Source organism: Artibeus jamaicensis, unplaced genomic scaffold (genome assembly GCF_021234435.1).
Source record: "Artibeus jamaicensis isolate MK-2021 breed Jamaican fruit bat unplaced genomic scaffold, CSHL_Jam_final contig_233, whole genome shotgun sequence".
NCBI lineage: Eukaryota > Metazoa > Chordata > Mammalia > Chiroptera > Phyllostomidae > Artibeus > Artibeus jamaicensis.
The window spans coordinates 55,397,382-55,423,264 of NW_026521486.1; the positions used below are offsets into that span (position 1 = coordinate 55,397,382).

Below are 25,883 nucleotides of genomic sequence, written 5' to 3' on the forward strand. Positions count from 1 at the left end.
GGAGGGTGCGCTTGCCTTTCGGGCTATCTCTCTGGTCCCTAAACCTTTGCACGGCCACCCCCGTAGCAGGCTCCGGAGCGTGCAATCTCGCCTAGGACGTCTGAGGAAACGCCTGAGACGCCCCCTCCTCAAGCAGCACTGTTCTGCTTGTAAAGGGCCCCCAACAGAGGGCGCCCTCCGGGGCCGGCTTGGACCCTGCTTCAGGGAGGCGGGACCCAGGGCTAGCGGGTGGAGGAGTATTTAAGCCCGGCCGTAGTTGGAGGTTAAGAGCAAAATGAGTGGGCTACTGAGCGGCCGGACATGCTCAAGGCCAGGAGAGGCCTCCGACCTTAAGTCCCCTCTGGGTGCCAAGCTCAGGGAACCTCTCACCGAGGCCCGGTTCCAGCAGCTCTTCGGGGGCGCAGAGCAGGAGAGGGAGCTGCTGGCGGAGCCCCGCTGGTCCGGGCTGTGCGGACTGTGGAGGCGGCGGGCCCGCGCCTGTTCTGGACCGGGGGCGTGGCGCCTGTTGCTGGCGCGGCTGCCCCCGCTGCGCTGGCTGCCCCACTACCGTTGGAGGGCCTGGCTGCTTGGGGACGCGGTGGCTGGAGTGACTGTGGGCATCGTGCACGTGCCCCAGGGTAAGCGGCCCCCACGCCAGCCTGTCAGGGCCGCAAGCTCTAGAGGGCTTGGGGAAGCGAGGGGGCTGGGACCCTGGGAGCGAGGTGGTAGGTTTGAGTGGTTGAGGTTCGGAGACCGGGACCCGAGGCCGAGTTCTGGGTAAGGACTGTGGAGCTCTGTCAGATCCCCACCCCCCAGCGCCCCTCATCTGCGCAACCCTGCGAGAAGTCTTGGACACTTTCCGGCTCAGCGAACTGCAGACAGGCACAACCCCTGCCCCCCAGCACTCGGCCGGACACGGACTTGTGCCCCTGACCACCCAGCAGGCCCGTTAACCCCTCGGTTTCCTCCAGAGACGAGGTTTAGCGGCTCCTCGCCAGCCTCGGAGAGTGTGCGAAGGGGGCGGCGTCCTGAAGCGGGCGCCCCCCATGCCCCCGCCGCAACAGAACTTCCATCCACTTCCCCCAGGCATGGCTTTCGCCCTCTTGACCTCCGTGCCCCCGGTGTTCGGCCTCTACACGTCTTTCTTTCCCGTCCTCATCTACACCTTGCTGGGCACTGGGAGACACCTGTCCACAGGTGAGCGGGGTGGAAATGGACAGGGATTTGAGGCTTCTGTTCTCGTAGGCCCCTGGCCCTTTCCCCCACTCACCGCCACCCCCCGCCTGACCCTCTGACCCAGGCAACGCGCGCTGGGGGTGCGAAGAGGTGGCAATTTACTCGGGCTTTTTCTCCCTATGGAATTTGGTTAAAATTTCTGGGCCTTGGAAGAGGGGAGAAGAGACGCGCAGTCACCTACAGGGGCACGCAGTCCGCGGGGCGTCCTCAGGAAGAGGCAGGGATTCAGTCTGGGGCCTGTTTTTGCCGGTTGGCGCCGCCTCTAACCTCCCCTCGCCACGGGCGCCGACTCCTGCACCGGCTGAGCCCTGCGGCTTCCACCTGAGCAGCTGCTTTCTGCGGGAGCGCGGTCTGATGCCCACACACCCGCAGCCAGTGCCCAGCCTGGGCTGTCGCTGTGCCCCAGACAGCACAACTGGTCATTTCTACTTGCGCTCGGGTCCTAGGAACGTTCGGCGTACTCAGCCTCATGACGGGCTCGGCAGTGGAGCAGCTAGTGCCCGAACCCCTCGGGGGAAACTTGAGCGTAACCCAGAGGGAACAGCTGGACGCTCGGCGAGTCGAGGCAGCTGCGGCCTTGGCCTTCGGGAGCGGGGCGTTGATGGTGAGGGATGATCCTGGGGCGGGGTGGAGGGTCCCGCTGGGCGCCCCGGGGGGAATAGGGCCTGAGGAGAGGGCGGGATGCGTCCGCCCCTCGCAGGTCTCGGCCGGCGCACTGCGCTGCCACCGGTCTGCCCTTCCCGTGGTGACTGCGCGTCTTCTTCCCGGCAGCTGGGGATGTTCGCGCTGCAGCTCGGAGTCCTGTCCACCTTTCTGTCGGAGCCCGTGGTTAAAGCGCTGACCAGCGGGGCCGCGCTGCACGTGCTCGTGTCCCAACTGCCGAGCCTCTTGGGGTTGCCCCTCCCGCGCCAGATCGGCTGCTTCGCTCTCTTCAAGGTGGGAGTGGGAGAACAGCGGGAAAGAGGCTTCTAGCAGGCCCGGGAAGAGGGCAACCGGACGAGGAAGGGGTCGTGTGTAACCGGGGCGGGGGCGGGGGAAAGGAGGTGAGAACCAGGAGCCTGGATCAGGGTCGCCGTGGAGGCGGGAGAGAAGGCCTTGCCTGCATCTGCGAGGTCCGCGCTGGGGACAGTCGCCCCGGCTCCGGGCTCTCTGCTCACCGGCCCCGCCCGCAGACGCTGGCCTCTGTGCTGACCGCGCTGCCCCGGAGCAACCCGGCCGAACTGACCATCTCTGCACTCAGCCTGGCGCTGCTCGTGCCGGTCAAGGAATTGAACGTGAGGTTCCGAGACAAGCTACCCACCCCGATCCCAGGGGAAATCGTCATGGTGAGGGTGGCTCCTGCGAACCCGCTCCCTGCGCCCAGCAGACCTTGCTTATCCCGTAGGAACTGGCCGTCGCCGCCCCCTAGCGGAATAAAGAGAGGTCACAGCCGAGAGGTCCTGCTTACGCACGTACCCCGTATTTTGCCCTGTATAATGCGCATCCACATTATTGTACCTATGGTATGTACTCAGGTACAACGCGCATCCTTATTTTGCCCTAAAAGGTTTGGGCAAAAAGTGCGCATTATACACGGCAAAATTGTTTTCTAGGCTTCTTCCAAGAAGACTTGGACCCCTCCAGCATCCCTCGCACACTCGTTTCCACTTTCCTCGTGGAGTCTCCTCTGCAGCTCTTAGAACGCATTCTTCCTCCTCACAGCGCGCCCGTGCGGTGTCGCTGGGCGCAGCACATCCACTTCCTTCTCTCTTTTTACCTGATCTTTCACATTCAGTTTATTTTCCCTTCCACCCCCACCTACATTCTCTCTCCCCATGAAATAAAAGTTCCATGTCTCCACAGATACCCTATATATCCCCAGACCTGGCCGGGCTTCCCTACTTGGAACGGCTCTGTTTTGCCTCCTGATACCCACATCCCTCCCCCCTAGGAGCCCCCTTTCTGCTCCCACCCATCTCTCTCCATAGCCTCAGGGAGGTGTCATTCCTCTTTTCGTCCCCACTCTCCTTCCCTCTAAATCAGTTGTCAGGCACCCATCCCAGACACATCCCAGCTCCCGCAGTTGCTAGGCTCCTGCAAGCAGCTAATCCTGTATTTTGATCCTGTCTGACGCTGAGCCCTACTAGCCTCTGCCAGGGGGCCCATTTCCTCTCACGCTGTCTTTCCCAGGTGCTTCTGGCCTCCGTGCTCTGCTTCACTTCTTCCCTGGACGCGAGATATAACGTCCAGATAGTGGGGCTGCTGCCTGGAGGGTAAGAGAGGGTGAAAGGACACAAGCTTTCTCTTCTCACACCTCTCCCACCTGACACCTCTTTTTGTCCTGCTCCATCCTTTTTTCTCCATCTTTTCTATAATCCTTTTTATACCCAGCAGGTTCTTACCACGGGTCCCTGTCTCTGCAGATTTCCCCAGCCTCTCTTCCCCAACCTGGCCGAGCTACCCAGGGTTCTGGACGATTCACTGCCCATCGCACTGGTTACTTTTGCTGTGTCTGCCTCCCTGGCCTCCATCTATGCAGACAAACATAGCTACACTATTGACGCCAACCAGGTGTGACTCCAGCTGGGGACTCCAACCTCATTCAGAAGACAACCCCCTAATGGTATCCCCCATGGCTTTGTTTCTCTCTTCATCTCAATGTACCCCCAGGAGCTGTTGGCGCACGGTGCCTCCAACCTCATCTCCTCCCTCTTCTCTTGCTTTCCCAACTCGGCCACATTGGCCACCACCAGCCTACTGGTGGATGCTGGTGGGAACACACAGGTAAGAGTGTGCCGTGGGTGAGTCCACAGGAGGAAAGGGGGGACGTCCAGGTTCTGGTGGTGGCGGTGGTAGAGAAACAGATGGGCGCTCCCTACACAGAGGAGGGCAGACTCTGAGGGAGGGAGAGGGAGGGGTGGGATTATCTAGATGGGAGGGAGAGAAGGGAACCAGGTTCCATTACGACCTTTGCAGACTGGAAGCACCAAGACAGTTTACGGTGCTCCAGGTGTAACTCAAAGTAACAACAACACTAAACTGCAAAATAAATGTAAGAGACAAAATTCTCATCTTTTTCATAAGGACCTTTTCTTTTAAAAAGATATATCACCGATCAAAGCCCGCCCTAGTATTTTTATATTTTTGGTTTCAGTTACTTTGTTGATGCATAGGCATGTGGTTAGCCTGTTTTTAGGGTAATTCCCTAAAAAGTAATTCCCACATTTTTAGGGTAATTCCCACTTTTCATTCCCGCTTTTAAGATGGAGGCTCATAAGTGACTTTGAAGTGGCTTTAGAAATAGAGAAGTTGACCACATCTAGGGGAGGTCAGTGAGTGAGGCATTTAATTGTGGGAAAGGGAAGGGAAGGTGTGGATGGCAGAACATCAAGAAGTCCATTGAATGGGGAGGAATGTTTGTGTGGAAGGGGGTTTAGGAGGAGAGAGGTTTCCAAGGAAGATGAGGCCGTGGAGAGGGAGACCACCCCTCACACGAAGGTGGGCGAGTTTCCCTCCCTTCTTTGCTCCCACCCATTCTTCCCTCCAGCTGGCAGGCCTCTTCTCCTGCATAGTTGTCCTATCGGTGCTGCTGTGGCTGGGACCCTTCTTCTACTATCTGCCCAAGGTAAGGAGCAGAGAAAGTGTGGGGGTGGCTGGGAAGGGTGGCTGTATTCCAGGTTACTGGGGGGACTGTTTTGTGTCCTCTATCCCAAGGCTGTCCTGGCCTGCATCAACATCTCCAGCATGCGCCAGATGTTCTTCCAGATGCAGGAACTTCCACAACTATGGCGCATCAGCCGCGTGGATTTTGTGAGAAATGGCAGCATTAACCCAGACTGCTCCCTCCCGTTTTTCCAGCACCCCCAGCCTCTGTCCTGGACCAAAGCCTAAGTGTCACGGTCCTAAATTCTGCAATCCACCCATCTCCAACCCGCATACCTCTTAATAATCCCTTTCCTCCAAGACGAGGTTGGGGGCGGGTGTTGAACCCTTTCAGACCCGAACATTCGTGACTCCCCAGGAGATGCAAGGTCCCCAGGAGATGTAATGCACACCATTACATCCGGTGTGTACCCACTGCTGGGTCAATCCTGTCCCCTCCTCACGTTTTTCTTTCTACCTCCTCCTGAGCCAGCCCTCCCCATCACTTGCCCAGGCAGTCACTGCCCCTGGCTCCTTTTCTGGAGCAGTGATGGCCTGGTATTTCTTCTGGACATTTCATTCCCATCTGTGTCCTGCAGGCTGTGTGGATGGTCACATGGCTGGCTGTAGTGACCCTGAGTGTGGACCTGGGCCTGGCCATAGGTGTGGTCTTCTCCATGATGACGGTGGTCTGCCGCACCCAGAGGTGGGAGTAGAGATGAGGAGAGTGGAGATGAGGGGAGGGGAGACAAAGGAGCACTTGGGGTGACTCTGCAGCCAGACCAGGCTGGAAATCTGACCCCAGCTTCCTGTCAAGGGTGCAGTGTGTGGCACTTGGACTGGCTGAGGGGACAGAGCTCTACCGGCCACTCAAAGAGAGCCCCAAGGTAGGTGGGCTACAGCCAGGGAAGGAAGGGAAGGTTAGACCTGGATGTTTCTCTGACCCCCTGACCCCTTAGCTCCTCCAGGTGCCAGGGCTGTGCATCCTAAGCTATCCCACACCTCTCTACTTTGGGACTCGTGGGCAGTTTCGCCGTATCCTGGAGTGGCATCTGGGGCTTGGAAGAGGCAAGGTGAGGGTCAGAGGGGAGTGTGGCGTCTCTGTGAGTGGGAGGCAGGAAGGTTTCTGGGGGGATTATTGTGCTCGAGGTGTGTGTGTTCATGCTTGTGCCTCGCAAGTGGTGACAGCTCTTTCCTACCCACAGGAGACTCCAAAGACAGATGGCCCACCCGATGCAGGTGAGGTGGGATGCCAAGGCGGGGGATTTGGGCGTGACCCATGGAAACATCTGGGTACTCTTGCCTTCTCCCATCCTAGTTGCTGAGTCTGTCCGGGTGGTGGTCCTAGACTGTGGTGGTATCACCTTTGCAGATGCTGCTGGGGCCAGAGAAGTGGTGCAGGTGAGCAAGGGGGTAGGTTGAGGAGGAACTGCCCTTATCGGCCCACACATACTACCTGATGTAGGCTTTAACTCACTGCCCCACCTCCGCAGCTGGCCAGCAGATGCCGAGATGCTGGGATCCACCTTCTCCTGGCTCAGTGTCATGGTGAGAGGTGTGGCATCCGGAGGGACCTAGAGGCTGGGGAAATGACCGGACACTTCTGGGTGGGGGGAGAGGACAGTGTGGACGTAGAACCTGAGAGCTTGACCCCCTTTCCACATAGCCTCCGTGCTGGGGACACTGACCCAGGCAGGACTACTGGACAGAGTGACCCCGGAGCAGCTGTTTGTGAGTGTCCAGGATGCAGCTGCTCACGCCCTGGAGAGACTGGTGAGGGGCGGGAGCAACGAGAGTGGAAGCAAGGAGGTGCTGGGACGTAGCGAGTGGGGCGTGAATCAGTGGCCACGGATGCCGCAGAGGGATTTGGGAAGGGGGCTGAGGAGTGAGGTGGAGGGAAGAAATGATGAGTTAATTTATCAAGTCTCAGCCACAGAGAATGGCGCCAGCTGTGGGTGAAGAATAAGAAACTAAAGATTCCAAAGGCAGTATGTGCCCCTCAGAGGACTGCCAGATCCTGGATGGGGAAGGAGGCGAGTGGTACTTAGTCTATTTCTGAAATGTTCCCCCCCTTTTCCAGGAGCTCGCTGGTCCGAAGACGTGCACGGTATGGGTCTGACCCAGTTACTTGGAGTGTGGAGGGCCCAACAACATGTGTGTGAGGGGAGGGCCTTGCCCTTGAGCCCCCTTGCTTAATGTAACTAATAAAATGAAGCTGAGAGCCTCTGGGATTCATGAAGTGAGTCTGGGTGTCTGCATCCAGGCCCCGGTGCCCCTTCTTCCATGCCCACAGCATTGCAGAGACACAACCCAAAATGGTTTTCACCTGTGTGTTCACTAGCCCTCACCACAGCTCCAGACATTAGTTCTCTCCATGGGGGTGGGGCTGCAGCCGGTGCACAGTCCTGGATCCAGACATGGGGAGGGGGCACAGCCCAGGGAATACATGTTGGGGGCTTCCCCCCCAACTCAATCCCCAGGAGATGAGTGTTTCCACTTTAGGTTCTTAGAGTCCTTTGGGCTCTTTGGCACTTGGAAAGTGACCCCCAACCTCCCTGAGAAGGGGTGGGGGGAGGACTTGGCACTGGCTGTGGGAAGAGTTATGGCTCCATCATGCCCCTGGGCACTCACAGAAAGGAGGGGTGTCACCAAGACAAGCCCCTGTTTGGGATCAGCTCCAGAAGGGAATCGGGGACAGTCAGTGGAGTGGTCACTGGGTGGTGGGGTTTGCTAGAAATTCCTTTCGGGGACGAGGAGGCAGGCTGGGCCGGATAGTTGGAAGGCCCTGAGGGGCCATCACTCCGTTGTCATGCACTGCAGCCGGTGTTTGAAGAAAAGCAGGCGGTGTTTGGCCACCTGACTTTCGTCCAGTGATCCCGGGTAGCGGTACCGGGCGTAAGTCTCTGTTCCAGTGTCCCTTGCTGTCCAGGGCAGTTTCAACTTGGATGCATGATCCACAATGACATCTGAGCAGGAGCCCACCCGCAGGGAGCCTAGTCCGTCCAGGAAGAATTCTGGGGGTGGGAAGAAGGGGAGCACACAGTGAAGGGCTTTGAGGGTGCAGGCCAACCCTCAGGGGAAACTGAGATTTGGAATATGGAGGGTGAGCATGCAAAGACTCCACTTCTGAGCTCCAGGGGAAGGAAGGGGGGGGGCAGAGGTGACATGACAGCGGTAGGGAAGTTCAAGGTGGACCCAGCAGCTGCGCTGAGTGTGAAGGTGGGGTGTGGGACACGTAATCACACACAAAATCTCATCGTGTTTTACGTAGATTTACGACTGTGTATTGGGCCGTGCTCATAGCCATAGGGGGCGCATGCGGCCGGCCGGCCACAGGTTGGACAACCTGGCAGGCGTGCAGGCCGGGAAGTGGGAGCTCCGTCTCTTGCCCGGCGCAGGTCTTGGTAAATCGTAGAACGGCTTTCGGGGCCCCGGGTGGCAGCCGTGGGCTCCGAAGGCACCGGCGGGAAGGAGTCGCCGGTGCCCTCGGCGCCTTGCGTGGAGCCTCGCCCAGCGCCCACTGAGACCCTGCCGGGAGGGGGCCCCACTCACCCAGGTGCGCCACGCGGCTGAGGCGAGGGTCGAAGCCGACCTCGCGCACTTTGTCGGTGCGCGCGAGGAAGAAGTTGACCACGCCGTCAGTGACCACGCAGCCCGGGAAGCCTGGGAGCTTGTGGTGGAAGCCGCGCCTTTGCCGGAGGCAGTTCCCGTGGCCCGGAGCGCCGGGCTCCACAGTCAGTAGCTGCCGGTAAGTGGTGGCGAAGCCGGAGATCTCGCGAACCGCGCCCCCCACCTGTCGGGAGCGGGAGGGTGGCTGGAGAAAGGGCGGGGACTGGAAGGGGGTCGGTCTGAGCTCCCTCCGCCCCGGGGCGGTTACCCTGCCCCGTCCTTTGACGCTCTACCCCTCAGGACCCAGGTGGTCCCCGAGGCCCCTCTTCTTCATCCTCTCCTGTCTCAGGGCCGGGCGCTCTCGACTCCTCTCCTCCAACGTGATCTTAACCCCCTGGAGGCCCTCCGTCTCCTACGCCCCATCTTGCGGCCCTGCCCTTACCAGGTCCAGCGGCGTCCGCTCCAGCACGTCTACAAGCCTCTCCAGCCGCGTCCGCGCAGTGAATATGAAGTCGTCGTCCACCCACAGCACGTACTTGGTGGTCACTTGGGACACAGCCAGGTTCCGGCCTGCGAACCAGCCCTGGTTAAGGGTATGTATGGTTGGTGAAGCTGGAGGGGTAGGACATAGCACCCCCTGGCACCTTTTCTTTCCACTCTTGCCCCCTCTCAACAGCCTGTATCCCTCTCCAAACTCGAATTCTTTTAAATGGGAAGCTAGGTAAAAAATGCAGTTTCCCACTGTCAGAGGTTCTGAGTCAATGTTTTGGGGGAGAGTCTTGGAATGCATTGAATTCCTGCGTGCATTCATTCAACGATTTATCACGTACCCACTGGGTCCTAAGAACCATTTTAAGAATGCAGCGGGAATAAGATAGACACGATTCCTGCTTTCACAGAGCTTGCATTCCTTCCGGAAAGCCTCTGGGTTAACAGGCACCCCAGTGATTTCGAGGCGGATAACCCTGTTGTCACCACTCTGGCGATAGCAGACTGAGCGCGCGCGCGCCCCCTCCCGGTGCCCTCGGGTGTGTGTGGTTCAGCCTTGCTCGCTGCGCACCTTGCCAAAAGGCATGAGATAGTGCTCGATGTGGGGACCGTTAATGGTCTCTGGCTTGTCGCTGTCGTCGGCGATGACCACAGTGACCGTCGGGTAGAAGCGGCGGATGCTAGCGATGAGTGCCCGCAGCCGATTGTAACGAAGGAAGGTCTTAGTGGCAATGGTGACCAGAGCGCTAATGTTGTACTGGGCTGGGATTGAGGGGGCAGGGTTGGGCGCAGACAACGAGAGTGGATAGTGAGGAGCAAAAAGGCATCTTTCCCGTGCAGGCTTCTCCCAAGTTGCTCCCCACCGAGGCTCCATGCATGTCCCTGCGTGCACCAGCCTCACCTCCCTGAGGTAGAGACCCAGGTGGGTACAGGCGAGGGTTGGGGGGGTGCTTTATACGGATGGTGAAGGCCGCTTCATGTCCCTCGGTGGAGAACCGGACTGGGAAGAAAGGGCATGAGATGTGCACCTTAAGGCTGGAACAACATTCTCTTTTCAGTAAATAAATATTTAAGTGCTTATTCTGTGTATCCCCTTTCTAGGCCCTGGAGGACAAGAATACAATGTTCTTACCCCCATGGAACTTACATTCTAATGGGTGGGAGAAAGGCGAGAAAATATTTAATTAAAGCTAACCTTTACTGAGCATTTACTATGGGCCAGGCACCTTGTAAATTACCTTAAACATATGGACTCATTTAATCCTCCCAATAGCTTTAGTAAGTAGATGCCTACCTACTACAGAAAAAGAAGGCACAGAGAAATTAAGTAATTTGCCACATTTAGACAATTATTAACCAACAAAGCTGGACTAGGAACCTAGTCAGCCCGGTTCTTCTGGGTTAAGTGAATTAAAAAAGTTCATATACTGTTAAGTATTGAATGGAAAATAAGACAAGTAATGTGATAGTGAAGAGAAGACATTTGAGCTGAGATCCAAAAGACAAGAAAGATCCAGCCATACGGAAATCTGGGGGAAGAGCATTCTAGGCAGAGGGAACAGCAAATGCAAAGTCCCAAAGCCAGAGCAGGTTTGGCGTAGCAAGCCATGGGGGAGAAGCAAGAGGGCTGTGTTAGATCCCTTTTGCTAGAAGTTCGAGTTTGGGGGATAAAGCCCTTTGCCCTGTAGTAAGTGGTGGGCTGGGAATAGAGCTTGAGTCTTCTGGCTCCTGAGTCATGTCACTTCCTGGGGCCCCCATGGTTGGCCTGAAGAGGGAACACATCCAAGGCTCAGATTTCCCTCTGGCCTACTCTGGCCCCAGATGAACAAAGGCCTCTTCTCTCCCTCCCTGGCCCTGCTGGCCTAGCTGAAATGCCCATTGTGTGGCTGGGCAGCTCTGGCCATTGCCCAGTGTCTCCCACACCTTCTGCCATTTGCTCACTGCAGCCTCTCTGAGTTCCGTCTGTTCACCTAGGCTGCCCCTACCTGCACCCAGCTCCTCGCACCTGTGTCTGCTGTGTTTGCCTGGTAGCTTTGGCTGCTATAAGTAACCAGTTGCAGCTGCCGATTGAGTTGGTCCAGCCCTGGGCTGGTGAGGATGAGATTTTGTTGCCCCTCTCCTGTGAGAGTCACTCCAGTCACTTCCCCTGCCACGTCCCAGGTGCCCAAGGAGGCAGTCAGGTTCACCTGGAGGAGGGTATTGGACAATGTGGCGTTAGCCCCAGACCTGAATCCTGCATCCCTCCTTTGGCAGCCATATTTCCCTCCCAGCATCCTGCCCACTGGGCTCCCTGCCCTGTCGTTTCTTCTTACCTGGTATGTCTCTTGACCAGAAGCAGCCTGCAGGCTCAGCCCTGGGAGGAAGGAGGAGGGTGAAAATCACAGACAGCTTCGATAACTTCTTCCCTCTGTCGCCACACACAACACAGAACCTCTCCCCCATACGGTTGTTGGGCAGCTGGGCCCAGTGTGGGAAGTAGCCTAGAGTAACACATTTTTAACTCCTTCCCATCCAAGCAGTAGCTCTTACATGGTCTGCCTTAGCGAATCCACGTAACCTCTGGTTAGTCTGCAAACAATAGATTCTTGTCTCCAAAGCTCTCCAGGCACAGTCTTCTGCAGTTCCTGACAACCCAAGAATCCCTTCTGCCCCCATCTCCCGCCTCTTCGGCCCCCTTCAGACCTTAAGCCTCCTCTCATCAGACGTCCCGGTTCCCATTCCAAACTTCCCTCATTCTTCCCCACCCCACCTTGGGCTCTGCCACTCCCACAGTGGCTTAGGTCACCCCTTCGGACCTTTCTCCCCCACCTGGCACCAAGATGCTCCTGAGGGGCTGCACCTCCACACCCTGCACGGGGTATTGTAGGGGGCAGTTGGCGGGAGCAATGAGCAGCTGGTCCGCAGCAGACTGGCTCCTGGCAGTGGGGGGGGGGGCAGAGGCAGAGGCAGGATCAGTGCGGGTGGGGCTCTCCCTCCTGTGGTGCCCACCCCCGGGCCTCGCCTCTGCCACTGTGGGGTCATGCTCTCCTTTCGCACTGGTACCTTGAAAGGAAGGCCTGGAACTCCAGCTCCCTCACGGCAGAGGCAGCCTTCAGCTCCTCAGGGTCAAAGGCCTTGGTGAAGTCGATGGCTTGGACCTGCCTCTGGAAGGGGAGGTGAAGACCCCTCGCGCTGGACTCGCAGCTGCAGTTGTTTCCTGACAGCAGCCTGGAGTGGGGAGGAAGGGTCATCAGGCCCAACCCCACAGCTCTGTCCCTCCCACGAAACATTCACTCAGTGCCCCACACCTTGCCCCTCCGGCCCTGCCCGCCCGGTGTCTGTCCCCTTAAACACTGCTCTTCAAAGAATCCCCAGGAGGAGGGCCCACGATGAGCACGACCTATTCCCCAACTCCGGATTTCACAGAAATGCAGAACAGGGCCAGACCGCTAGGATTTCGGGGCTGTCCGCCCACCCACCATTCCGGCCGCATCTGGGCTCTCCTTTGAGGTGGACACCACCAAGACGTCAGAAAGTGTTTCAGGGCCAGCCTCCATCACCATGACAGTGTTCGGAGAGGGAAGATTTCCCCCCAACCGAAGATTCAGTAGCCCCTTCCACCTCCCACTTCACCCCCACAACCAGCGGAGAAAGGCAGGCACCAGAGCTCAGCGGCGGAGGAAACAAAGCCCCCTCCGACCCCCCGGGGAGCGACGCACTGCCGCTACCACTCCTGGCACTCACCCCACCACTTGCTCCTTGATCCTGACCCGGATGTGGGCATAGCGGGGCTCGGGGGCGAGGTCGGGCAACTCTGGCCTGGGGGGGGCCCGCGCGGGCGCCCACAGATTAAGAGGTACCCGGAGGTGCGGCGCGTCCCGGGTCCTTGCGTAGAGGAGCCCCAGCGAGGCGCAGGCGAGCAGCAGAACCAGCACACAGAGGGCCCTGCGGCCCACCCGCATTCTGGGTGGGCGGAAGGGTGTGGCAGGGTGAGAAAGGAGCGGAGGAAAGGCGTGGGCAGACCCTGGGCACCCCCGCCCGCGCTCCCCAGGGCGCTCCGCGCGTTCTGCGCGCCGGCATTGACACAGCCGGTCGTCGCCCCCGCCCCACCCCGCGCGCTCCCCTCACTCCCTGGGCCTTGTGTCTCCCAACCTCCTTCCTTCTCGCCTCTCCCGCGTCCCAGTTTCCTCTCACACCCAAGGCCCAGCATCTCGATGCGAGGGACCTTTGGCTGCTGGGGTTTCGATGCGGCCGCGCGTGAGTAGAAGAGCTTCTCTTTATTAGAGCAGCGGACGTCCCCAAGCCCGTCGCGCCCCCCCACCCCCAGCCCGTGAGTCAGTCCCCCCCCCCCAATTCCTCGGTCCGAACGTCACCTGGCCCCGGGTGTGCTACAAAGGGTGGCTCCGCACCTTGCCTGTCATGAAAAATGCAGAATCACTCCCGCGCTACTGGGTGCCCCGCGCGGAGGTGACCTGGTGAGTGGCCTCCGGCAGTCGCTCTGAGGGACAGTCCGCCGAGCGCGACTCCTCCCACCTCCAGCTGAGCCCTCACCCGCCTGGGCACTGACCTGCCTAGCGCTCTAAGGCCGCCGCCAGATTTCGATCCGGGCTGCTCCAGGCTCTCAGCCCCGGCCTGGGGGTCCTCATGGGGCCGGAGGCGGCCTGATCCCGGAGCCGCGCGTCAGGCTCGGAGCGTGCGGGATCCTCCCGCCTCCCCAGAGCGCTGGACCCTGCTCGCCTTCCGACTCTCTGGGCTTGGTAGATAAAGGCGCTATGGGTGGTTCTGGGCGTTTTCTGCCAGGGTGGCGAACGGAGTTGAGGTGTCAGCCCCAGGAACAAAGCCACGGCTCCCCTGCACCCTGTCTCACTTGCCCCGGAGGGCTCACGCCGCCGCCCGGCTCTTCTAATCGCGGCGCTGCTGGGCTCAGCTTCTGCTACGCGCCGGGAATGCGGGCGCCTTCTGGTGGGAGCCGAGGACATTGCGGGGGGTGAGTGAGGGGGGTGGGGACGCGAAGTGGATGATGCCCCGAGGTCCTTCTCCCTGTACGCCCTCCCGCACCACCCCCCAGCCCTTCGCCTCTGAACCCGGCATCTCGACCCTCTGCCCCCAAACCCATTCTTGGCTCTATAGGTAGATTCTCAGCCTCCTTCTCATGGAGATTGTAGGCGTCGATTTGTGTTAATTTTCATCATGAACTTTGATATCTTAGTTTGTCTTTTCTAGGAGTTTCTTGTGTGTGTGCGTGTGTGTCTGGGTTAGGGTTCCATGTAGATGACAGAAACCACTCTAGAGGTTTATTGCTGGGCGTTATGTGGCTTACAGTGCGGTATGGTGGTGTTGGTTTTGCAAGGTCGATAGTACAATACGTTCCCTAAGCTTTTGGAAGTACTTGGGGCATTTTTGGTGGTCACAATGACTGGCAAAGCTACTGGCAATTGGTGGGCAGGTGTCAGCTAAGCTAAGTGTCCTGCAGTGAATAGAACAAGACTATGCAAGAAAGACTGGCCCTTCTGTTAGATAGGACAAGGGTCTCAAGGGTCTGGGCCACAGATTTTCAACCTTTTTAATTTCATGGCACACATAAACTAGTTACTAAAATTCTGTGGCACACACACAAAATATATTTTTTGCCAATCAGACAAAAATAAGTATACTTTTGCCCCAGCTGGCGTAACTCAATGGATTGAGTGCCAGCCTATGGACTAAAGGGTTGCTCAGTCTATTCCCAGTCAGGGCACATCCTGGTTTGCAGGCCAGGTCCCCAGGGCAGGACACATAAGAGGCAACCAAACATTGACTTTTCTCTCCCTCTCTCCCTCCCTTCCCCTCTCTAAAATAAATAAATAAATAAATAAATAAAATCTTTTAAAAAATAGGTATACTTTTAACTCATTCACGCTGGATGGCTATTGTGTTCGCTGTTGTCATTTTTAAAATTTGACAATCTAAGGGAAAAGAGGTCAGTGCCCCTGACTAAATAGTCAGGTATTATATGCTTTAAAAATTCTTGTGGCACACCAGTGTGCCTCTTGGGGCACATGCCTGTTGAAAATCTTTGGTCTGGGCTATTGTTACTAACTGCCATTCCTGCTCAATGTTAAAATGTAGCACGGTATTTCTCAGACCAGCTGTAAACAAGGTAAACATCACAGGAAGTCACCCTGGTAAGTGTAGCCAACTGCAAAGAAGATATCAATGTGTAATTGACCACACAGTGTGCATAAGCAATGGCTAAGCCTTCCTTCAGGGAGGCAGAGCTTTGTATGTGAATCTGGCCTCCTTTACTTGTTGCAAGTAAATAAAACTTTCTTGTGGCCACCATGCAGCCCAAGCAGCAAAACTCTAATTCTGTAACACATTTGATGACTCAGATGTGATTCTCTCTCTCTCTCTTTTATTCCACTTTTCATTTACAGTTGACATACAATATTATATCAGTTTCAGGTGTAAACCCCAGTGATTAGACATTATATAACTTACTAAGTGATCATCCTGATAAATCTCATACCCATCTGATACCATACATACTTATTAGAATATCACTGACAATATTTCCTATGCTGTACTTCACATTCCCGTGACCATTCTGTGACTATCAGAATTTGGACTTCTAAATCCTTCACTTTTTACCCATGCTCCCAAGTCCCCTCCCATCTGGCAACAGTCAAAATATTCTCTGTATCTATCAGTCTGTTTCTGTTCTGCTTGCTCATTTACTTTGATTTTTAGATTCAATTGCTGATAGATATGTATTTATTGCTATTTTATTGTTCATATTTTTAATTTTTTCTTCTTCTTAAAAAGACCCTTTAACATTTCATGTAATACTGGTTTGGTGGTGATGAACTCCTTTACTTTTTCCTTGTCTGGCAAGCTCTTTAGCTGTTCTTCAATTCTAAATGATAGCTTTGCTGGCTAGAGTTATTTTGGCTATAGGTCTTTGCTTTTTATCACTTTGAATACTTCTTGCCACTTCCTTCTAGCCTGCAAATTTTCTTTTGAGAAATCATCTGACAGTCTTATGGGAACTCCCTTGTAGGTAACTAACTACTTTTCTCTTGCTGCATTTAAGATTTTCTCCTTGTTTTTAACCTTTTGTATTTTAATTATAGTGTCTTGGTAGGGGCTTCTTTGGATTTATCTTGTTTGGGGTTCTCTGCACTTCCTGGACTTGTATGTCTATTTCCTTCAGCAGGTTAGGAAAGTTTTCTGTCATTATTTTTTCAAACAGGTTTATAACTTCTTGTTCTCTCTCTTCTTCTGGCATCCCCACAAGGTGAGTGTTGGTGTGCTGGAAGTTGTCCCAGAGGCTCCTTACACTATTTGCTTTTTGGATTTTTTTCTATTTGTTGTTATGATTGGGTGTTTTTTGCTTCCTTATGTCCCAAATCACTGATTTGATTCTCAGCATCCTCTACTCTACTGTTGATTCCCTATAAATTATTCTTCATTTCAGTTTTGTATTCATCGTTTTTCTTGTACTTTTTAAAATTTTTAAAAATTTACTTGAGAGGGAGAAACATCAACTTGTTGTTCTACTTACCTGTGCATTTATTGGCTGATTTTTGTATGTGCCGTGACCAGGAATTGAACCCATTCATTGGGTCCTGGAGTTGGCACATCAGGACAATTCTATAACCAACTGAGCAACCTGGCCAGGGTCAATGTGTCCTTAATTTCTGACTGGTTATTTTTTATGGTTTTTATGTCATTTTTTATGCTGTTGAACTTCTCACTAAGTTCCTGGGCATCCTTTTCTTTAAAACAGATTTTATTTATTTGTTTGTTTATTTATTTATTTATTTATTTATTTTTGGAGGGATAGAAACATCGATGTGTGAGATATACACCAATCAGTTTCCTCTTGCACACCCCCAGCAGGGGACCCAACTCGCAGCCCAGGCCTGTGCCCTGACTGAGAATCAAACCAGCAACCCTTTCGTTCTCTGGCCAGCACTCAGTGCACTGAGCCACACCAGCCAGGGCACTTGAGCATCCTTATAACTACTGTTTTGAACTGTGTATCTGGTAGTTTCCTTGCCTCCATTTCATTTAGCTCTTTTCCTGGAGATTTATTTTGTTCTTTCGTTTTGCAGTTGTTTCTTTGTCTCCACATTTCAGCTGCTTCCCTATGTTTGTTTCCATGTGTTAGGGAGAGCTGCTACATCTCCCAGACTTGGGAGAGTGGTCTTATGTAGTAGGTGCCCTGTAGGGCCCAGTGGTGCAGCCTCCGCAGTCACCCAGGCTGGGCACTCCAGGTGCGTCCCTGTGTGGGCTGTGTGCACGGCTGTTGTAGTTGTGCCTTAGTTGCTGTGGCATTATTGGGAGGCACTGACCCCCAGGTCAGTTGTCTGTGAGGACCAGCTACAACTACAGCAGAGGAGCTGCTGTGCAGGCTTCCACCCTACAGAGCAGGACTTGCTTCGTGGGCTTTGTTGCTCACCGAGTGCCCTCCTTGAGTGTGCTGCTTGTGGAGGTGGTAGGGTTGTAATGTGATGTGGTCTGAAGCTGTCCACAGGGTGTGTTGGCCTTGGGGTCTCCTGAGAGGTGCAAGGTCAGCCACCACCTATGCCCTGCCTGTGGCCATCTGAGCATGAGATACAAAGTAATTTGCAGACGGCTGCTACTTGTGTTGGGCTTAGAGGTGGCCAGAAGAGGCCAAGCAGTGAACCAGGGCAGTTTGTCACTAGTGCCAGGCCTGGGGCCACTTAGCAAGAGGTAGGAGGTACTCAGCGGCCAGATGCTACTTGAGAGATTTTCAGTTCTATGGAAAAGCCACTGGATACAGCTTGGATGGGCTTGTGAGCTGGGTGGGATGGGATCTTAGGAAATCCCCAGGATGTGGCAAAGAGTGTGAGCCAGGTTAATGGAGTCTCGGATGCAGCACCGCCTATTGGCTTTGTGTGTGTGGGGGGAAGGGGGTGGCAGAAGTGTCAGAAAAGCAACAATGGCCTCTGCCAGCACTTTTGCCTGGCAGAAAGCTGCCCACCCCCCTCTCACCCCAATGCAAGACAATTCTGTTTTTTCCCGTGTGTCCCTGGTGCCTTTACAGCTGCTGCCCTAGTGCTGGAGCTCAGATGGAGTGAATCTGAGTAAGTTCATATCCAAGCCCTTTAAGAGGAACACCTGGGTCTCACTCAGCCACAATCCCCACTAGTTTTTACAGTCAGAAGCTATGAGGACTTGTTTTCCTGGCACTACAACTCTGGGCTGTAAGATTTCTCTCTCACATCGGTGTTTCTCTCTCTCTCTTAAATCAATAAATATATCCTCAGATGAGGATTTAAAATATTAAAAAATTATTTGAACATGGAGGGTTAGCAACAGGGGAGTGGGAGAAGGAGAAGGGGGGAGAAGGTACAGAAAATAAGTAGCCTAGATGGTAGGCAGAAAATAGATGGGGGGAGGGCAAGAATAATATGGGAAATATAGAATCTAAAGAACTTGTGACGACATAAACTAAAGGGGGGAATGATGGGGGAGGGGTGTGCAGGGTGGAGGGGAATGAAGGGGGGAATAGAACAACTATAATGGCATAATAAATAAAATTTAAAAAAGAAAAATAAAATAAAATAAAAAGAAATTAATATCAAAAATAAATTAAAAATTATTTGAAATGAAAGAAGTCAGGTGCAGAAGACTACGCATTTTATCATTCCATTTACATGAAATGCCAGGAAAAAAATGATAAAGAAAGAAAGCAGATCAAGGTGTAGCTGTCTAGGGGCGCAAGTGGGGATGGACTGAAAATGTGCGCAGGACACTCGTGAATATAATGGAAAGGATTTAAAGTGGGTTGTTGTGGTGGTTGCACAACTATAAATTAAATAAAGGTCATAAAATTTCACACATATCATGATGAATTTTATGGCATGTAAATTATATCTCAATGTAACTGTTTAAAATTTTCACCTATTTAAAGGTGAAATAAAAGAAGAACGCTTAGACTGAGTCTTAGGTAAGTCCATAGTGCCTCAGGAGTTGCAAACCACAGAGAGATGTAAGTGACGAGCATAAAAGTCAGGATGATGGTTATTTGTAGGGGGAACAGGGGCTGACTCTGGGACAGCGCACCTGTGTAAACTTTTATGGAATGGTTGGTAAAGTTCTAGTTCTCTACTTGAGTGATGCTTACAAAGGCTTTCACCTTAGAATAACTGATGAAACTATACATATGTCTTATGCAGTTTTTAAAAAATATTTTATTCATTTATTTTCAGAGAGAGGGAAAAGGTGGGAGAAATAGAGAGAAACATCAGTGTGAGAGAGAAACATTAGTTGGCTGCCTCTTGTTCACCCCACCAGGGACCTGGCCTGCAACCCAGGTATGTGCCCAGACTGGGAATCAAACTGGCAACCTTCTGGTTCACAGGCGGGTGGGTATTCAATCCACTGAGCCACACCAGCCAGGGCTGTTTTATGGAGTTTTTTAAATGTATATTTTATTTCATAACAAATTAAAATGAACTTTAAAGAGGCTGCTAAACACAAAATTGTTATGTGTTTAGCATAACAATTGGGTTTAGCAGCCCAATCAGATTTCTATATACCAGCAAAAGTTATAAAATGAAAAGTCTAAAAAGATGCTACTTACAAAGGCATAAAAAAAAGAGCCTAGTAAATCTGACAAAACCGTAAAAGATCTCTGGACAGGAAACAATAAAACTTTATTTGTAGCCTTTAGCAAGACCTACATAAAAGAAAGGAGACAGCATTCATTCCTTTAACTTTTCAGTTATTAAGAACTACTTACTTAATTTCCAGAGGTGTGGTATTTTAGGAGGCTCTTGTTATTATTGATTTACAACGATGTGTTGGTCAGAGAACATGGCTTTCTATACTAATCATTTTCCCATGGGCATGCACTGGAAGAGTAAATACTGAGAATATATCTGTTCTCCTCAAATTGGTCTGAAGATTAAAATGAAGTCCCCGTCAAACCCTGCGTTATTTTTGGTTGATCCTGACAAACTGATTCCTGGGGGAACTTACCTACCAGGGATCAAGACTTAAAGCGATAGTGATGAAAACAGCAGGACGTGGGTGCAGAGAAAGATGAGCGGATTGACAGAACGGCGTGAAGAGCCCGGAAACAGACTCTCACACAAGCGGACACTCAGAGTAATGCGGCCCAGGAGCACCGCGCACAGACTTCACAGTGACTGGCACCGAAACCACTGAAAGTCCACGAGGAAAAATACTGACCTCCCTCACTAGTCACAAAATACTCCCAAATCCGGGAGTATTATAAACCTAAAAGGTCAAGGCAGAACTCTGAATCTTTGGTGGGAAGATAGGAAGAGAGACTCTCTTTATGACCTCTAAATCAAAAGCATTACCTATAAAGAACAAGGTAAGTTTTTCTAAATTAAAATTAAGAACTTTGGTTCATTGAAAACTATAATAAAGAGAGTAAAAAGACAAACCTTACACGTGAGAAAAGACATTTGCAAGACATGTCCTTCAAAGAACAAGTATCCATAATATGCAATGAACTATTAATCAGATTGAAAACACAGACAATCCAGTAGAAAATTGGACAAAAGATTTAATATGCATTTCATGACATGAGGAAATACAAATAAACTATGAACTTTGAAAAGATGCTTAACCACAAGAGTAAGGAGGAAACTGAACATTAAAATCAAAGTGAGATATCATTGCTCCTCAAACAGATCAGCACAAGTGAAATGGTCTTACTATACAAAGTGCTAGCAAGAGTGAGAACCAGTTGGAACTTTGATGTGCCGCTGGTGGGAGTATGAATTAGTGCCAGTCTGGCACTACCTAATGAAGTTGAAAATGTCTTTACCTATGACCCAGCAAGTCCACTCATGTGTATACACCAGAAGAAACTCTTGTGGGGATGTGTACAATGATAATATTCAAGAAGCAGAGTTTAAAAGAGCCAGCCCTGGCTGGTGTGGCTCAGTAAATTGACTGCAAATCGAAGGGTCACTGATTCGAATCCCAGTCAGGGCACATGCCTGGGTTTCTGTCCAGGTCCCCAGTTGGGGGTGTGCAAGAGGTAACTGATTGATGATTCTCTCACACATCGATGTTTCCCTCCCTCCCTTTTTCCCTTTCTTCCCCTCTCTCTTAAAGTAAATAAATGAAATCTTAAAAAAAAATCTCTTCTCTTTTCTCACCAAGCATATGCCTCCAGAACTTGCCTATATGGGTGGCAGCTGGCAGCCAAACCCCACTTTCATTTGGTAACAAATTTGGCACCTAACCTGGGCACCTGCAGACCTTGGTAAGTCCCAGAGGGCTTGGGCTCAAGTCCCAGCTGCCTGTGGCAGGCTGACCCCAAGAGTGGACTGGAGGGATTTCCCAGTCTCGGGGAATTCCTCTGCATTCCTGCTCAAGTCAGCGGCCACCTGAAACCCCTGGCCGGTAGAAGGAAAAAGGTCTGAGGAGGAGATGGACCCTGAGAGTGAGTGAGGATCACCTGAGTTGTAGGGGGCCACTGTGTGGTGGCTACTCTTGGTGGTACTGGTTGCCAGAAGTGAAGACACTAAAACTTGCTTGTGAGCACATGTTTGGAATAATGAAGTCCTGCATCCAAGTTTGTTTTTAAAGTGAATCATTTGCTTCATTTTTAGAAATGTCTTATTTTTAAAGCATTTTTCTATTTTTATTTTTTATGCCTTATTTATTTATTTTAGAGAGCGGGGAAGGGAGGGAGAAAAAGGGAGAAAGATACATCAATGTGTTGTTGCCTCTCACACGCCCCATACTGGGGACCTGGCCTGCAACCCAGGCATGTGCCCTGATTGGGAATTGAACCAGCCACTCTTTGGTTCACAGGCCTGTGCTCAATCTACTGAGCTACATCAGCCAGGGGATCACATCCATTTTTGCCACTCATCATCCAAACTGGGCAGATGTACAGACTCTCCTTAACATCCTGCTAACAGTGAATGAAAGGCAGCTAGTTATACAGACGGCTAATGAAGGGTCTCAACCAATAGAGACCCTCGACCTCTACCAATAGAATCCCAATGGGACCCCAACCTAATTCCCTTGACAGAGCCCAACTGGTACCCAAATGGTGGGGACCGGGCCTTCCTAGACCAGGTAGGAAGACCGGGCCTTCCTAGACCTAGAAAAGGTACATATTGGAAGGGCTTAAGAAAGGGGTGCCTGAGCAAAAGCACCTGAATATGATATAGGACCTTCAACAAAAAACAAATGGAGCCCTGGCTGGTGTAGCTCAGTGGATTGAGCACAGGCCTGCGAACCAGAGGATCGAGGTTTGATTCCCAGTCAGGGCATATTCCTGGGTTGCAAACCAGTTTCCTGCAGGCCAGTTCCCAGCGGGGGATGCACGAAAGGCAACCATACATTGATGTTTCTCTCCCTCTCTCCTTCCCTTCCCCTCTAAAGATAAATAAATAAATATCTTTTAAAAAAATTTTTAAAAAGTATTAAAAAAAAAAATGGAGATCCTGAATTTTTAGAAGGGATCCGTCAGACTTATTGAAAGACGACTGATGCTGACCAGAAAATGTCTGGATGGTAAACATTATTTTTACTGGGCAAAGTGTCCCAGATATCAGAAGGAAGCAGCAGTATTTAGATGGGGCATTAGCAATGAATCCCTCCCAGTTGGTGGACAGAGCCTTTAAAGTTTACGATGCCCAGCAAGCAAGGAAGTTAAAACAGGCCACTGTGTTTGTGGGTGTTTTCTAACATTTTTAAAATTGTCGTTTAAGTACAGTGTTATGCCTTTCCCCCACCCCTCCCCACCACTTTCCACCTCCTTCCCCTGCTTTCTCCCCCACCCCTTCTTATTGTCCACGTGTCCTTTATAATTGTTCCTGTAAACCCTTTACCCTTTTACTCCATTATCCTCTCCCCTCTGGTCACCGTCAGCCTGTTCTCAATTTCACTGTCTTTGGTTATATTTTCATTGCTTGTTCGATTTGTTGATTAGGTTCCTGCTAAAGGTGAGATCATATGGTATTTGTCTTTCAACGTCTGGCTTATTTCACTCAGCATAACGCTCTCCAGTTCCATGCATGCTGTTGCAAAGGGTAGGAGCTCCTTCTTTCTTTCTGCTGCATAGAATTCCATTGTGTAAATGTACCATAGTTTTTGGACCCATTCATTTACTGATGGGCATCTAGGTTGCTTCCTTTCCTTGGCTATTGTAAATTGTGTTGCTGTGAACATTGGGGTGCATAGGTTCTTTTGGATTGGTATTTATTTCAAGGTTCTTAGGATATAACCCCAGAAGTGGAATTGCTGGGTCAAAAGGCAGTTAGTTCCATTTTTAGTTTTCTGAGGAAATTCCATACTGTTTTCCATAGCGGTTGCACCAGTCTGCAATCCCACCAACAGAGCACTAGGGTCCCCTTTTCCCCACAACCTCTCCAACACTTGTTATCTGTTGCTTTGTTTATCATGGCCATTCTGACTGGAGTGAAATGGTATCTCATTGTGGTTTTAATTTGCATCTCTCCGATGGCTAGCGATACTGAGCATCTTTTCATGTTTCTGGGCCCTCTGTATGTCCTTCTTGGAGAAGTGTCTGTTCAAGTCCTTTTGCCCATTTTGTAATTGGGTTGCTTGTCTTCTTAGAGTGAAGTCATGTGAGTTCTTTATATATTTTGGAGATTAAACCCTTATCTGAGGTGTCATTGGCAAATATGTTTTCCCATATGGTTGATTCTCTTTTCATTTTAATGCTGTTTTCTTTCACCATGCAGAAGCTTTTTATTTTGATGAGATTCCATTTGTTTATTCTTTCCTTTATGTCCCTTGCTTTAGGGGACATAGCAGTGAAAATATTGCTGCATGGAATATCTGAGATTTTCCTGCCTATGTTCTCCTCTAGGACTTTGATGGTGTCATGACTTATATTTAAGTTTTTTATCCACCTTGAATTTATTTTTGTGTATGGTGTAAGTTGGTGCTTGAGTTTCATTTTTTTTGCATATAGCTGTCCACCTCTCCCAATACCATTTGTTGAAGAGGCTATATTTGCTTCATTTTATGCTACTGCCTTCTTTGTTGAATATTAACTGACCATAAAGACTTGAGTCTATTTCTGTCTCTATTATGTTCCGCTGGTCTATGTGCCTGTTTTTATGCCAGTACCAGGCTGTTTTGATTACAGTGGCCTTGTTATACAGTTTGATATCAGGTATTATGATCCCTCCTTCGCTCTTTTTTCTCAAAATTGCTGCAGCTATTTGGGGTCGTTTATAGTTCCATATAAATTTTTCAAGTGTTTGTTCTATATCTGTGAAATGTACCATTGGTACTTTAATAGATATTGTGTTGAATCTATAAATTGCTTTGGGTAGTATGGACATTTTGATGATGTTAATTCTTCTAATCCACGAACACGGTATATGTTTCCATTTGTTTGTATCTTTCTTGATTTCTTTCTTCAGTGTTGTGTAGTTTTCTGACTACAGGTTTTTTACCTCCTTGGTTAGGTTTATTCCTAAGTATTTTATTTTTCTTGTTGCTATATCAAATGGGACTTTTTTTTTGATTTCTGTTTATGATGTTTCACTATTGGTGTACAAAAATGCGTTTGATTTCTAAGTATTGACTTTGTATCCTGCTCTTTTGCCAAATTCATTTATTAGGTTGAGTAGTTTTTTTGTGGAGTCTATAGGGTTTTCTATGTACACTGTCGTGTCATCTGCAAACAATGATAGCTTTGTTTCCTCTTTTCCAATTTGGATGCCTTTAATTTCCTTCTCTTATCTGATTGCTGTGACTAAAACTTCCAATACTATTTTGAATAGAAGTGGTGAAAGTGGGCAAACTTGTCTTGTTCCTGATCTTAGTGGGAAACTTTGTAGTTTCAGCCCAATGAGTATGATGTTGTAGGGTCTCACGTATGGTCTTTATTATGTTGAGGAATGTTCCCTCTCAGGCCACAAAAACAAGGTGGGGAAACCAGAATGGAACCTAAAAGGAAAAGGGGAAGGCCCATGAGGCACCAATCAATGTGCCTATTGCCAGGAGGAGGGCCGCTGGAGAAGGTAATGCCAAAAATTCAAAAGGAGAATTAAAGAGGATAAAAAGCCTCACTGGGAAATACTAAAAAAGGAAGAGGAGTCTGGTGATGAATGAGGAGGCCCAGGAGCTCCCTCAGACATGAACTATTTCTATTTCCCCACAGGAGCTCTGAATACAATTGACAGTGGGGCACAAGCTACTTGACTTCCTTGTAGATATGGGAGCTACAAACTCAGTGCTAAATACAAAATTAACCAAGAAATGTTCGGACACAGTAATGGTTACTGGAGTGACTGGAGAATTTCAGGTGTTCCTTCAACCTCTGGAATGCCAGCTTGGGGACCAAAAGCTTATGCACAGTTTTCTCTACATTCCAGACTGCCCTGTTGCATTGCTGGGCTGAGATTTACTTTGTAAATTGTAAGCACAAATTACTTTTCCTCCTGAAAAGCAGCAATTATGTATATAGGTCCTGCAGGAACATGCTCTCCAGCTGCAGGCACTCTGACTTTCCCAGAAGGTCTTGGAGGCCAACTCATCTCACTTGAGATCTATGAGCAGGTCAATCACATCATCTGGGCCAACAGAACCCCAGGTGAAGCAATTAAGACCCAACCCATAAACATTAACCTAAAAGAAGGGACATGGATCTCATGGGAGAAAAAATTACCCTGATAAAAAGGAAGATTTGGAGGTGATTCAGCCAATGCTACAGAAATTCTTAAAATTGGGACTAATTTGATCATGCCAGTCTCCCTGTAACACTCTCATTTTGCCAGTCAGAAACTCTCACTCTGCCCTGGCTGGTGTGGCTTGGTGGATTGAGTGCTGGCCTGTGAACCAAAGGGTTGCCAGTTCGATTTGCAGTCTAGGTCACATGCCTGGGTTGTAGGCCAGGTCCCCAGTGGGGGTGTAGAAGAGGCAACCACACACTGATGTTTTTGTCCCTCTCTTTCTCCTTCCCTTCCCCTCTCTAAAAATAAATA

The 25,883-nt window shown here is 51.1% G+C and overlaps 2 protein-coding genes across 6 annotated transcripts; one reads left to right on the top strand and one right to left on the bottom strand.

Annotated features, from left to right (window-relative positions):
• The first annotated feature begins 274 nt into the window (after positions 1–274).
• LOC119035674 (solute carrier family 26 member 10-like) lies at positions 275–7,067 on the top strand. 4 transcript variants are annotated; one of them, XM_053662169.1, is made up of 18 exons: positions 275–617; positions 1,066–1,176; positions 1,662–1,819; positions 1,987–2,151; positions 2,388–2,540; positions 3,385–3,467; positions 3,618–3,765; positions 3,865–3,978; positions 4,742–4,819; positions 4,909–5,004; positions 5,436–5,542; positions 5,654–5,723; positions 5,796–5,909; positions 6,042–6,075; positions 6,155–6,237; positions 6,330–6,391; positions 6,503–6,609; positions 6,917–7,067. In XM_053662169.1, the coding sequence occupies exons 1-18, from the start codon at positions 275–277 to the stop codon at positions 7,030–7,032; spliced, it is 2,142 nt and encodes a 713-aa protein (XP_053518144.1). In that variant the 3' UTR covers positions 7,033–7,067. The 4 variants fall into 4 exon arrangements, with proteins under 4 accessions (XP_053518144.1, XP_053518147.1, XP_053518145.1 ...); XM_053662172.1 differs by having other exon boundaries at positions 6,503–6,567; XM_053662170.1 differs by having other exon boundaries at positions 6,330–6,384.
• Positions 7,068–7,152: 85 nt separating this feature from the next.
• Positions 7,153–13,421, bottom strand: B4GALNT1 (beta-1,4-N-acetyl-galactosaminyltransferase 1). 2 transcript variants are annotated; one of them, XM_037127105.2, is made up of 11 exons: positions 13,323–13,421; positions 12,658–12,876; positions 11,977–12,141; positions 11,743–11,849; positions 11,247–11,287; positions 10,940–11,120; positions 9,836–9,934; positions 9,506–9,696; positions 8,888–9,028; positions 8,389–8,629; positions 7,153–7,850 (listed from the first exon to the last, which is right to left on the bottom strand). In XM_037127105.2, the coding sequence occupies exons 2-11, from the start codon at positions 12,873–12,875 to the stop codon at positions 7,633–7,635; spliced, it is 1,602 nt and encodes a 533-aa protein (XP_036983000.2). In that variant the 5' UTR covers position 12,876; positions 13,323–13,421; the 3' UTR covers positions 7,153–7,632. The 2 variants fall into 2 exon arrangements, with proteins under 2 accessions (XP_036983000.2, XP_053518148.1); XM_053662173.1 differs by lacking the exons at positions 7,153–7,850; positions 8,389–8,629 and having other exon boundaries at positions 8,936–9,015.
• Between the last annotated feature and the right edge of the window lie 12,462 nt (positions 13,422–25,883).

Bases quoted from the DNA above. Each gene is read 5' to 3' on its own strand.
- LOC119035674 (XM_053662169.1), top strand. From the start codon at position 275: ATGAGTGGGCTACTGAGCGGCCGGACATGCTCAAGGCCAGGAGAGGCC. The intron at 1,177-1,661 runs GTGAGCGGGGTG...CTCGGGTCCTAG, and splicing joins TGGGAGACACCTGTCCACAG to GAACGTTCGGCGTACTCAGC. The intron at 5,724-5,795 runs GTAGGTGGGCTA...CTGACCCCTTAG, and splicing joins CACTCAAAGAGAGCCCCAAG to CTCCTCCAGGTGCCAGGGCT.
- B4GALNT1 (XM_037127105.2), bottom strand. From the start codon at position 12,875: ATGCGGGTGGGCCGCAGGGCCCTCTGTGTGCTGGTTCTGCTGCTCGCC. The intron at 11,850-11,976 runs GTACCAGTGCGA...CCCCACTGCCAG, and splicing joins TTCCAGGCCTTCCTTTCAAG to GAGCCAGTCTGCTGCGGACC. The intron at 8,630-8,887 runs GTAAGGGCAGGG...CGCTCCCGACAG, and splicing joins AGCGGACGCCGCTGGACCTG to GTGGGGGGCGCGGTTCGCGA.